The following is a 14,074-nucleotide window of genomic DNA, read 5'->3' on the forward strand; positions in this document are numbered from 1 at the left end:
ATAACTTCTTACCTGAAGTTCAGTTCACCTGACACTCTCGGACCAGCGTCCGCTTCGGGTCTCTCCTCTTGCCTCCCTTTTCCTTCATCCACCTGCTGGCCTCCACCACTTGCTAATGTTATTGAATCTGTGGAAGCTCCGCGATAGCCACCACACGAAGTAACGAATAACGAGCCTATTTAAATCCCAGTAACGAGTAACGCGTTCCCGGTTTTGGCATAATAACTAGTTACCGTGCTCGTTACCACAATAATAACGTAGTTACTGTAACACGTTACTTAATAACGCGTTAGTCCCAACACTGATTAGCAGTGACAACAGATTGTGGAAGCAGAAAAGGCATTTTGAAAACTGGAATGAAAAGAAGTGAAAGGTTTTTAAATTAGCCACATTAGCTGAAGCCAAAGATGGGATTTGCTTCCATCTTAGATGATCGTGTGAAAAAGGTTGGCTTGTCTGTATAAGTATAATTCGATCTCTTGACCACTTATGCCTCCATAGAAGAGTCAATAGAACGTGTGTGTGTGTGTGTGGCACAAGTAGTTATTTATAGACGTATAACTGGAAGAGGAGTGTTTGGGGTGTGGTCCTGCTCCTGAAATTCAGATAAACTATCTCTAGTTAATAAGGTGAAGCTGTACAATAGTCCTACACACACACACACACACACACACACACACACACACACACACACACACACACACACTTATTCATTTAAAGGAAACATTAAAACAGTCAAACTTTTAAAGAAACGTCATCTTACCTGGCATAGAAAGAGCCTGGAATGTACTTCATACTTTCCTTGGTCAGTAGTGTTGGCTTATATACTGCAACTTAAGCATGCACGTCCATTTCACACCTAAGAGAAGCAAAGTTTGTCTATTACACACTTTGCGTGTAATATCAGGTTGGATCCACCACTAAAAATATTTATAATCGAACCTTTAAGGGTCTTGTGTAGGAGTGAATAGTGGTTAAGTGATGCTTAACAGTTAAACATGATTTATTTTACCGAACTTTTTATTTTTTCGCTCTCCAGGATGCAAAATAAAGAATCTCTAGCGGCTCCCTGTGGTGTGGAGGAATGAAGGCCATGGAGCTAAAAGTGTGGGTGGACGGAGTGCAGCGCATTGTGTGCGGGGTCACGGAGTTCACCACATGCCAGGAAGTGGTCATCGCTTTGGCACAAGCCATTGGTAAGCTACAAATTACTCACTACAACATAACCTGTTCACAGGTAGCAAATGCTTAGAAACATTATGTTACTTCCTCTGTCTCTAGAAAGTAAAATAATATTGGTTACTGCTTAAGTCCAGGAAAAGCAGTGCAAATTATATTTTGTCCTGCATAAATCAATGCTGGGATGTTCTGTTATGTGGGTTGCATCCAGTATTTGGCAGGCCGCATACATGCAGACACTTGAGGAAATAAGTGGCTTGAAAATGAAAAGTGACTAGAGGGCACAAATAGATTTTCACCATAACGGGACTCTGTGAAACACGATGAGTCATACTGCAGTCTTTCCTTTGTTGACAGTTGATAGAAATAAGTTCAGGCTCAGCCTCTTCGTTTGCATTTGTGAATTTAAGACTGGCATCATGACATTTACTCATGTGTACACATTTTTTAGAGGAACACAGTCAATATTGGATTTTTCAGTAGCCCCAGTGGTTAGAGTTAAAATGTGGGGGTCTTTCACAGTGAAAGCAGAGGAAGAGTTATGGCACGGTCCTTTGTGCTCGCTGTGCCTTTTGTCCTGGCCAAGCTGCTTTGAAGTCTGAATGGCTGTAGTGATGAATGCACCTCTTTTTATAAGGACCCTTACTGTGGAAGAAGGGGGTTGGCTGTGCAGTTGGCAGTGTTTTCTCTTATCTTTATGTGTACAGATACAAATACAGGAGACGCACACAAAAGGCCCTGAACCACTGAACCCCGTTCTATGGCTAACACAAACGCTGTTTGTTGACTTGAATTTTCCCACTGCATTAGACACCGTGGTAAAGTCCTTTATATCTGCCAGTGGTGCAGCCTGTGGGAGAGCTGTGAAAAAGCCTTTTGTCATTGTTTCGTCTGTCGTTTTTTGCAAAAACACATTGAACTTTATTTTGATCATTTTAACAAGGCTGGATTGATTTTTTTCACAGGTTCCACGGGGTGTTTACTCTGATAGCATGCAATGTGATTTTTGAAACATCTCAGGGCGCACAACCAGATACAGAAGGGTGTTTAATGGATATCTGTGAGCTGAATCATCCTCAGCCTTTGTTGATGTTACTCAGCAAATGTTTAAAGCTGAGGGATGACACGGACAAAGGCAAAACTGTGATCTGGTAAAAGATTTAAAGAGAGCACAGATCAATGACTCTCTTTATCACTCACTGTGGAATTTAAGTGAATAGTTTTCCCTCTAAAGTAATGTGAACCCAGATTTGAAAGTGTTTTTTTAAAATGTGTTAACACTGTGATTGTTTTTACTTCAGAAAAGAAATTGTCAACATGAAAACTGATGTTCACTTACATTTGCAGAAAGACTAGACAACATTTTATTTCTTTTTTTTATCATCTTTAAACAAATTAGTTTGGGGACATCACAGCTAGTGTGGTCATGTCAAAAAGAAAGTTTGCACCAAACTTTCTTATAGTCTTGTGGAAAAGTTGTATTGGTTCCACAAGAGTTAAGCAAGTAGTAGCCAGGTGCTACTAATCAAATTCACTTGATTAACAGGTTAATCGCAAGTGTGAGCACTTATTTAAAAGCATAAGATTTGGCAATTTGATGGTCTGAGCATAAAGGTATGTGTTTGGATAATGCTAATGTTCTCAGGAGTGGACATCCCAGGATATTCACCCCAAATTCAGACCATGCAATTTTTTTAGAGAGGCTGCGAGAACCTAAGAGCTACATCTCAGACTCCACAGGCCTTGGTTAGCATGTGAAATATTCATGACAGCACAATTAGAAAGTTACAGAACAAACTAGGCTTGTTTGGGAGGGCTGCCGAGAGAAAACCACTACTGTAACTTTTAACTTCTGTCCCTTAGACAGATGAGACCAAAATGGAGATATTTGGCCATAATACACAGCTCCATGTTTGGAGAAAACCCAAACACCTCATATCAAGTGTATGAGATCACCAACTCGAGCGTGAACTCATCTGTATATCAAAATACTCTAGAGAAATGTGAGGACATCTATTCAACAGCTAAAGCTTGGGCTGGGTCATACCTCAGGACAATGATATTGAGCGTAGCAGCAAATCTGCGGCAAAATCTGTTGCTAATTTAAAACAGAATGACTGAAAAAGAAAAGAATCAAAACCTGTCAAAGTCCAGATCTCAAGGTGACTGAAATGCTGTAGCACGACCTTAAGAGAGCGGTGCATAAACAAATGCCTGCAAACATCATTGAACTTGTCGTGGTTTGCACTGTCAGACCATGAGAAGAGAGGAAGAAGACCCAAAAGCAGACACTGAAGAGAGGAAATGAAGTTTTACACAAAAAGCGAGCAGTTTATTACAGGCTGGTTGAACATGGATAAAGAACAAAGGGCGTAAACTAAAACCTACACTGGGAAAACTGAAAAATGATAACTATGACAAAACTGTCATAACTAACATAAATATGATTCAGAGCAGGAACGTGCAGAAAACTATGAAGAAACAAGAACACGACCTGAGCTGACTCATGCCGGACGAGGAACTGACATGGTGGGAGGGTAAACAGTCTACCTAACCACGACTGAGTGAAACGCACAGACTAAATACACACAGGAGGTGATCAGGGGAAGCGGAAACACATATGGAAACAGCTGACACAAATGAAAATAACGATGTCACAGGAGAAGATTTAAACTAAACGCATCAAACAAAGAAACACAAGACTTTCAAAATAAAACAGGAAACATGGTGAGACGTAGACAACACAGACTTGACAACATGAAACACGCAGACAGGAAATACATAACAACTAGAACAGAAGGCCAGGGTGAAACAGACTACAATTCACAGCCAATTAATAATAATCCAAAACTCCACATGATCTTCAAAATATAACAAAAGTGATCAAAACCAACTGAAATCACTGGGTCACACACCCAGCCCCTGACAGAACTGACTCAAATTAAAGAAGAGTGGGGCAAACTTCCAGTATTATGCATTATACATACTTTGCAAGTAAAACTTAATTTTCACCCACAAATTGAAAACTTTTTAAATGCTTGCACCATATAAAGGTTGTTTCAACTGAAACCTGTTGAACATCAAGGGAAGGAGGGGTAAATTAACATCACATCTCCTTCTTCCAGCAGAACCCCGTCCATTGCAATGAAAAGAGCCCAGAAAAACAAACCCTTCGTGTAGGATTCCCTTCCACTGATTGTGAAAAGCTGTCATAAAATGTCAGGACCTTTCAACTACTTCTTGTTTTGTCCCAGGACGGACGGGCAGATACACTTTGATCGAGAAATGGCGGGAGACAGAGCGCCACCTGGCTCCAAATGAAAACCCTGTAGTGTCCCTGAACAAGTGGGGCCAGTATGCCAGTGACGTGCAGCTCATCCTCCAGCGGACCGGCCCGTCTGTCAGCGAGCGGCCAACCTCTGAAGGGCTGGCTCGTGTCCCAGAACGAGGTCTATACCGCCAGAGCCTTCCACCTCTGGCCAAGCTCCGTCCATCGGGGACAGACAGGTCGCTCAAACGAAAGGAACCCAAACGCAAATCTTTGACCTTCACAGGAAGCGCCAAGGGTCTGCGGGAAATATTTGGAAAAAGCAGAGATACTGATGGTGTGTATAGCTGAAATATTAGCCATGATCTTACCAGTCATTTCTTTGCTAGCTTCAATGGTTCAGTTTCCTTCTTTTAATCTTAGTCTTCCCTTTTTGTCTGTGCATCTAGTCAAACAGTCCCAGCAGCGCGGTGTGAGTTTAAACCTCAGCAGAGTTGGAGGAGGTGGAATAGCATCTGTACCTGGGAGTCCGGCCAGAGAGCTGAGCCGACTGGTGCAGCTGCAGAGAAACAAACTCCAGGCCCTGGAAAGCCGCCTGCTGGGCTGCGAGGCTGAGCTGCGAGACTGGGAGGAGGCCACAGGCGAGGCCAGCGATGTGAGTAAAACCACAGCTGCCAGTGCAGTCACTGAGAGAAACTTTGCATATGTGCTGATCTTCAGATCGTCTGCACCCTAAACTTTCATGTCTTCCAATATCTTTATTTTTACATCCCTACATCATATTTTAATCCCATGCCTTACAGGAAGGAAACTTGGAGGAAGAGCTGCTCCTTTTAGAGCAGCAGGTGAGGAGGAATGACGCCGAGATGGAGGAGGAGGAATTCTGGCAGAACGAGTTGCAGATAGAGCAGGAGAGCGAGTGGCAGCTGCGGCAACAGCTAGCCGAGCTGCAGGGCCGCGTACGCGACTGTGAAGCCAAGCTTTCGGAGTATCTAGCTCGCATACAGGTGAACTTAGCATCACGAGCTGCCTGATTTCACCAGATCCTGTTTTGATGGTTTTACGAGTTAAACCTCTTATCTATAAATGTCAGTAAAACACAAACACGCTGCTTTAACTGAAGAAGGAAGCTGGGAAAAATGAGATTTTTATTTACTTTCCAGAGCATGGAGGCAGGTGTGGAGCAGGAGCGACTGCAGCAGGAGGCTGAGCTGAAACAAAGGGTCAACGAGGAAGAGGTGCAGTCATTGAAAAATTAACATTTGGGACATTCTACCGATCTCATAAACAGATACTTACTGTGGATGGCATTACCCTGGCCTCCAGTAACACTGTGAGGACTCATGCTGTGGTTTTTTACCAGGATATTTCCTTCAAAACTAGTTCATGCATTTATTACTTCTAGGCTGGATTATTTTATTATCAGGATGTATTAAAAACTCTCTGAAAAGTCTTCAGCTGATCGAAAAATGCTTCAGCGAGAGTACTGACGCGGGGACTAGAAAGAGAGAGCATATTTCTCCTATATTGGCTCCCCTTTACTGGCTCCCAGTTAAATCCAGAATCGAATTAAAAACCCTGCTCCTCACATACAGGTCTTGAATAATCAGGCCCTATCTTATCTTAATGACCTGATAGTACCGTATCACTCCAACAGAGCACTTCACTCTCAAATGTTACTCTGAAACTTTTTGATAAAGCATATAGGGTTGGATCAGGTGACCCTGAATCCTCTCTTACTTATGGTGCAGTTAGTCTAGCCTGCTGGGGGATTCCCATGATGCACTGAGCGTTTCTTCTTCGGTGACCTTTGTCACTTACTATGTTTTAATACACCACTTTGCATTTAGTCATTAGTTTTTATTAATAGGTCTTTCTTCCACACCATATCTTTGTCCTGTATTATTGTCTTTACCTTACAATATAAAGCACATTGAGGCAACTGCTGCTGTGTTTTGATGCTATTTAAATAAAGTTGTGTTGAGAAAAATGTTTTGTTAAACCGACACACGTGTTATAAACTTGGATGAATAGTTTTGCAGAGCTAAAAAACTTTTTATTCAAGTTCAAAACATGTCAAAGCATGAAAAAGTCTTCCTACATGGTTGAGTTTCTTTTGCATATTTCTCCTGGAAAATTGCGATGAGCGCTGGCTTCCTGACTTCCCTTCCACTCTGGCTTTCAGGTACAAGCCCAGCTGGAGAAAGTGAGGGCAGAGTTGGAAATGCAGAGCCAACAAACAGCACGGCTGGAGAACAGCTGCAGGGCATTGGAACGCTCGCTCAGCCAGTCAGGCAAGAGATTACAGGTCAGCTCAACTGTTTAGTTGTTTATTTTAGAGGCCCATCCTGGCATTTTGCTAAAAAATATTGTGTTCCCATTAACTTTAGAAGAGGCTGAAGAATTCAGATTTCAAGAAAGTGTTTTAAAAAATCTTATTAAGAAGTCGGAAAACTTTGGCTCCGCTGACGCTGGTTTAAAAATTTAGTCCTCAGCACACAGGTGGAACCATAGAAATCTAAGCTCATTAAGTTGTGGGCAGTGAAGCAAAGCCTTATCTCTGGCTCGCAGCAATGTGCGATGGATCTTTGCCTGCATGCATCCTAGTATGAAGTAGGGTGAAGTCCAGTAAGATGTGGGAAGCGTGAGGTAACGAGAAGGGAATGGGAGGGAGGGAATTAGCAGCATTCTTTGCCTGATTAGAGAGGGGCCTGAATAAGTACGCAATCCCCTGCCTGGAGTTGTGTAATCATCTGTGAGCTGATACTTTTCTTTGGCTGGCTCAACTACACTATGACTCTGGAGAGATCCTGAGCAGAACATCAATCTTTTTTTCATTTTGACCTAATAAATTCACCTCCATTAGAGTAACTTCCTGCACTCGAAAGCTTTGGTAAGCTGTGGATTTGTTTATGTGCAGTACTTTTATCCGACTAGGCATACAGTTCATTTTATTATCCTGGTGTTTTTTTCCTTTATAGGAGAAAGAGCAGGAGCTGGAGCAGCTGACAAAAGAGCTTCGACAGGTCAACCTACAGCAGTTCATTCAGCAGACTGGTACCAAGGTCACTGTGCTGCCGGCTGAACCATCAGAAGACATCAGCAGCGGTATAAATACACGTACACACTGACAGAAACTCTACAAGATCACCACCTTCTTGAAAGCATTTAGTTTTACTGTAAATGCTGATTGCAGCTGAGGCATTCTACATACTGTATTGCTTTTAGATGTGTATGGACACAGTGCCACCTTATGGTCATACTGAGAATGACCTGTTAGACTACGTGAGGCAGGACTGCCCCATTACATGGACCAGCAATGGAATTCTCAATATAAAGCCAAAGAAAAATCCTCTGTTTTTATTTTAATCACATCATTTTTTACATAAAAACGTTCTCCATTCTCTTTGTCTTCTTTATTTCTTTTGGCTGCTCCTTAGCATCGTCGTCTTCTTTCCTTGCATCTTCCTCTTTCTGGGTTGCTGTAACATAGTTTTTTTTTTCTTCTCATTTGATACTTAATCACTTGTGGGATGTCAGATCAGAATCATATATCAGTGATGTTCATACCCCTCACAGCTAAATGACCATCTCTTTTTTGTGTGCTGCAGAGACGGAGTGCGGTTCCCTAAAACGACTCGGCTCCTCCCGTCTCTTACCCAGTGACCTTCGTGCTCTTCAGAGCGCCGTCTCGTCCACCCTCAACCCTGAAGGCATCTACGTTTGACCCTAAATGTCCAGGAGGCATATTCTTTTTTGGCAGTAGCAAGGCAGCTTTATGCTACTGAAACTATTTCCACACACAGAAAAACAAAGAAATGACTCCACAAATAGATGTTTTTCTTACAAGGCAACAGAGTGTCAGAGTGGCACTTCAATATGGAGGGTTTTTGCCAAAAAAAAAAAAAAGAGTGTGACAAGAAAACTGCACTGCCTCCTCTTCACTAGAATTGAACTTAAACTGATGTCATCATCTGCCGTTTAATGCACAGTCTGAGCTCCCATGAGTGAGTAAGGATAAGTGCAACAGCACCATTTTTCTCTACATACCAGCTACTGTGTTTGTATTTTTGTTTGTTTGGGGTTTTTTAGCACTTCCGGACACACTCTGAATACACAATCATTTATTAGTCAAGCGATTCCCGGCAAAAAAACTATAACACGTGCAGTAAATCATGAGAGAATTTCACAGTGCAGTAGTTTGACACGCGTACTCGTCTCCATCCAAAAAAAGAGACAGATGCATGAGCATGCACAAACAGTGACTCCTGTGCTATAAGCATAGCCATATCTGATTGCCTTAAAACTAGATGTTAGTAAATGTAATATTGAAACAGAACTCAAGGTAGCTACTGAGTACTGTGCGCAGTGTGAATTTGATAAAATGCTCCAATTCAGGTGACTCCTTGTCACGGTAACTGATGTCAGTAAAACTCCATGTGGGGTTAGTCTTTTTTTTCTAAAAGAGTTTGAACTTTTTTTTTGTTTTAATTAACTAGTGAGTTTGCTTCGTGTGTATGTTTAGACGGCGATTGAAAACATTTATCATAAAATGTATGTCAGAGTTAAAAGAGGGCGACTAAAGAGGCCAATGAAGTGATATTTTAAGTAGAACATGGTGGCTGTAATGTGGTCCAATTTAAGTATTATGTGTTGTGCAGTAGGCATGCATCTGTTGGTTTTCTCATAATGAAAATGTCTTTAGTATGGAAGCTTGTTTCTGCCACTGAAAAAAGTTTTTTTTGTCATTTGTAAGTCAGAATTTCAGCTTTTTATCTCAGTTATTTTCTAAGAAGTTTAAGCATGTTACAGGTTTGAGATAAGAACCAGATTTTTTTTTCCTTACAGATGACTTATGCAAAAAACAAAAGAATTAAAAAAACAAACAAACAAAAAAAACGGCGGTGCAAACAAAGTTCCACACTTGGGTGTAAATCCAGGCTCAAATAATTTATCACTGTGACCACCAGGTGGCAGCAAAACATATTTTATTCAGGTAGGCGAAAGGCTCTTTAAGTCATCTGATTAGTGCGTGTTTAGGAGTCACTTACTGTATGCCTGTTGTTGTTGTTGTTGTTGTTGTTGTTGTTGTTGTAACAAAGCCTCTGCACTTTAGCTTTAATTGTGTTAAGGTGAGAGTGTTTGATATGTTTCACTGTGTACTGTGTTCAGGAACACACACGCACACATATCAACACACCATCCTATGATTTCTAACAAACTTAAGATGTCTTCTATGAACCAAAGTTAGTGTCACACAACAGATGGTTAAATGAATGTATTTTTTTTGTGTATGTGCAGCTTGTGCTTAATAAAAATACCAGCTTCATTCAAATGGTGGCTGCGCTGCACACCATACATATTTTATATTTTACGGTCAGCGCTTTCACGCAGAAAGACGACATTTATATCACAAAAGACGGTATTAGAAGTCTGAGATAGAAGATGTTAGTATGAACCTTTGCCAGCTGAATTGGAGAAACCCAAACTGCTTGTGGATCCTCAGTATGGGCTCAGAAAACTGCAAAAAATTGCAGATGTTAAATAAAAAATCAATATTGGCCCTGTTTTGTTTTTTTTTTGGTTTGGGTTTTTTTTTGGTGTGTGTGTTTTTGTTGTTTTTGTTGTTTTTTTTCCCCAGACCAAAGATGGGAGCCAAAATTTCCCACTTGCAACTTGCGGGTGCTTATTGCAAAAGTGTGTGGGCAAATATAACTAAAGTTTCAGAGCCGAGAATATCACTCGCAGTTTAATGCTTTGAATCCCGTCTTCAGAAGAAGCACGTTCCCTCTGTTTTTCGAGCTGATTTAATTTGGGCGACAACAAATCTTTTCCACTCATTTACAAACCTGAATTTCCCTCGCTGTGTTCTCTGTGTAGCTAACTTCATTTCGCAGGCTCCAAATCTTATCGACTATTATTTGAACCCATGTGAAGAAGCTGCAGGTGTATAATAAAGTGAAACCCTCCCTCCGGTGTGAAGAGCCTCGCTTGACTGTTTGCTTTGCTGTGCAAAGGCGACCCGTGGCCTTCTGAAACTGTCCGGGGACACTTACAGAGGATTGCAGCATTATCAGCAACTCCAGCTGTGACACAGACGCTGTGACCTGCTGAGAAAGGAATCACAATGGCATGCCTTATAAAGAGAACAAAAACTGTACATTTCTACATATCACATCAATCTACGGACTGTTTCTAAAGTAGATTGAAGTCAGATAAATGCAGAGTGCTTAGGATGTTAGATTATAATGCTGTAGCTCAATAGGCAACGTGTGCATGCAATAATGTGCGACTGGTTTCCCAGCAAGCCGTGACTCATTTTGGTTTTGGTTTGCACTGTCCCTTCTGCCTCGTAGATGACGAATGAGCTTAGTCAAAAAATGGCGTTTTCATGCCTTTTCATTTAACTTTGGCAAAAAACAAACAATAACATTCATGAATGTAAAAGAGAGATGGCAATACGTTTACCTGCATTGCTCTTTTTTTCTTTTCCTTGTTTTCATGTTTAGAGACATTGCCAATAATTGGTGTCTATTATGCCATCAAAAGTGCATATACAAATGAGATGATGGAGCCATTATGGAAACAGCCATCAAGAGGTTTTGAAAGCTATTTTTTTTAAAAAAAATGTTGTGGCTCAGGGATACACAGAATTACCCAGACAAGAATGGACTGAAAGTAATTATGGATAAACGCCGTTCACGATGTCTCGAGCCATTTGACAAGTTAAAGTGGTTGTTTGGTCTCTCGGGGACTTCAACAGCTGTTTGACAAGTATAACGTGTAGCACGGGGTCCTAGATACGACACAACACACATCCCCAAAGTAAGAGATGTACTCAAAGTGAAGTGTTTCTGTTGCCTGGTGATTCACATGGAATATAGTGCAATTTGTATCTCATGTATTATGGAGACATACACCAGACGAGGCAAGAATAAGAGGCATAATCCGGGGTTTCGTTCAAGCCGATGATTTTGCAGTGCAATCGTGCTTTTGAAACGCATCTTAAAGCATTTACAAAACACTGTTGGATGGACTGTGCTTGGCTAACATCATGACAAATTGTATATTCAAAACGTTATGGTTTTGTATTCTTTAACTATGAAATCATTAACAATATTTTTGTCAGAACTAGAACTGATTCTGTTTTAGTCTTTGGGTCACTGTTAAGCCGCTATTTATGGAAGAAGTAAAAACTATCGAGAACAATGTAAAATATATAAAGAAATTATTATCTACTGTAACAAGATGCCAGAAATCAATAAACTTCTATGCCGTGTTAGTACTAGCACTATTGTGCTAACTTTTCTCCATTTTTTCCCTTTCATTTTTGACGAGAAAAAGCTGGAAATTTCACATTCTGCCAGAGAACGTGGAAGTGGACAGGGAAAAAAATGTTTTTGAAAGATGATGGGTCATTGTGTTACTTGGACCACAATGAGATTATAGCACTATAGGATGGTATATTATTAGAATCCAGTTCACAGGTGGCACAATTTTCACCAATCTTGAGAAAAAAAAATATACCAAGGCTGGCAGGAGTAAACTATTTATTGTACTTTTAATGTTTACAATATTTTGTCCATTATAGCCAATCAAAACTGGTGGAGGCCACGTCTTAGAAACACAATGGTCTGCAAAAAACAAATTTGGTACTTGGACTCCGGTCTGAGAAAGCTCAAAAAGCACTTCTGCATCTTTTGTTGCATGTGACCAATAGAAGAAATGCAATAAGCAAACATGTTTATTGGCTAATATATCAATATAGCTCATGTTACTGCCAAGAATTGGTTTGAATGGTTTTTCTGGTAGATTTTTATTATTTCCAACTGGCTTCTTTTAAAGGATAGATCATATAAAATGACACATGTAATTGCATTTTTATTGCTAAGCTAGCAAGCTTGTTAGCTTACTATTTTAACTGCTGAAGGTGAATTTTAGCGCAGAAAAAAGAGGAAATGTAATCATTTTTTAAACTTTTACTGTATTCTTTGTTAAAACAAAACAAGGCTGCATACAGTGAACACAGCTTCACCATGTGAAGAAATCTAATAGTTACACGACAGCTGTTGTAGCCATGTGGGGAGGGATTTAGCAACTGGTCAATTACTGAAACCCAAGTGACACGCTGCAAACGTGGGGGGGTTGGAGGCTGAAGTAGCATCCTGGGGCAACTGCCTAGGTGGCAATTCAGTATTTGATGGACAGAGATTACTTAAGAGAGAAGAAATGTGTGCTGCTAGCATCATTCCCAAAAGTTTAAATTGCAACCAACATTCCCAATCCTGGTAGTATCAGCTTAAAAATAAATGAAAAAAGCAAAAACAAAGTGACTTTTCATCTGAGGAATGGTACATTTACATTTGTGTGTGCCAGGTCTACTTCTGAATATTTAGCACTCAGTTTTCCAGCAGAGAAAAAGTCCTCCTGACCAAGCTGCAGATGCGTGGGCAACTCGTGCAGTTAAACAAGATAAGATACAAGCGCGATGACCTTCTCTAAATCTGTGAAGGATAAAAACAACTTAATTTTTAATATGTTTCTGAATTGTAGGAAGCACAGCCGCAGTAGTCTCCTTATTTTTCACTCCGCAAGTCGAGTAACTGTCAGAATCATTCTGAGCTTTCCGGCCAGCAGGCTTTGTTTTGGAGACAGAGAGTCGAGATCGACTGGAATAAAAGTTTCTCCAAAAGGACCCAATTTCAAAGGGTTGTTTTCAACTTTGGAGGCATACTTTTGATACTTTACAAAGTTAGCAAACTTGGGTTATCGCAGGTGTTTTTAGCAAAGTCCTTTCTCCCGCTCTCACCACTGTAATATAACTTTAATACTTCAAATGGAGCTCAACAGCTGGGTCAGAGGGGCTCTGATTACATTGGTGACCTTCTCACACCAGAAGATACTTGAAGATTTGTAGCCTTAAATGCTGTTAACTTTATCTGACCTGATTACTTCTAAACCCCACTTGTCTCCTATTGTTTATCAGGTACCATCATTACATTCACCAGTTTGCTATTTTTACTGTGCCATACTGTATATATCATTAGGGAATAAATCTCATAAGTAAATGACAGCAGCCCTGAGCACGCAGGCACCAGCTAAGCCTCCAGCCATTAAAACACAACCATCTTCTTCAGTTAAAACTATTTTTGGAACATGTTTAGTGTGAGTGATTTTTAATGGACGCTTGAGGAGAAAATGGGATTAGAGTTTAGATTGCAGCTCACAAACTCCAGTGTAAACATTTTGTGCAAGGTAAGTGCTAACTGAAACCTACACTTCATTTAAAGGGATTATCAAAGATGACTTAATTTTGCAACCTATATACCTCAAACATACACTCACCGGCCACAGCATTAGCTATACCTGCTAAACTGCTTCTTAATGCAAATATGTAATCAGCAAACATCATGGCTCAGTGTGCATTTAGACATGTAGACATGGTTAAGAAGACCTCCTGAAGTTCAACATGAGCATGAGAATGGGGGAAAATAAGGTGATTTAAGTGACTTTGAATGTGGCACAGTTGTTGGTGCCACACAGGCTGATCTAAGTATTTCAGAAACTGCAGAAACAACAACATCTCAGGTTTACAAAGAAGGTAATGGTCTGATAACAATGAAATAA

General features: G+C 40.6%; 1 protein-coding gene across 1 annotated transcript in view; it reads left to right on the forward strand.

Moving 5' to 3' along the window:
* The window catches only part of rassf8b (Ras association domain family member 8b), a 24,684-nt gene extending 13,621 nt beyond the window's left edge, over positions 1–11,063 (forward strand). The window contains exons 2-9 of the mRNA XM_005930415.3: positions 1,040–1,196; positions 4,434–4,784; positions 4,897–5,102; positions 5,251–5,454; positions 5,611–5,685; positions 6,633–6,755; positions 7,429–7,555; positions 8,059–11,063. Of these exons, the coding sequence (XP_005930477.1) occupies positions 1,085–1,196; positions 4,434–4,784; positions 4,897–5,102; positions 5,251–5,454; positions 5,611–5,685; positions 6,633–6,755; positions 7,429–7,555; positions 8,059–8,174 (1,314 nt within the window). The 5' untranslated portion in view covers positions 1,040–1,084 and the 3' untranslated portion in view covers positions 8,175–11,063. The remainder of the gene's footprint in view (positions 1–1,039; positions 1,197–4,433; positions 4,785–4,896; positions 5,103–5,250; positions 5,455–5,610; positions 5,686–6,632; positions 6,756–7,428; positions 7,556–8,058) is intronic.
* The last annotated feature ends 3,011 nt before the right edge of the window (positions 11,064–14,074 follow it).

The sequence above is a fragment of the Haplochromis burtoni genome, unplaced genomic scaffold (genome assembly GCF_018398535.1).
Source record: "Haplochromis burtoni strain Fernald_Lab_line unplaced genomic scaffold, NCSU_Asbu1 Contig_129, whole genome shotgun sequence".
In the NCBI taxonomy this organism is placed as follows: domain Eukaryota; kingdom Metazoa; phylum Chordata; class Actinopteri; order Cichliformes; family Cichlidae; genus Haplochromis; species Haplochromis burtoni.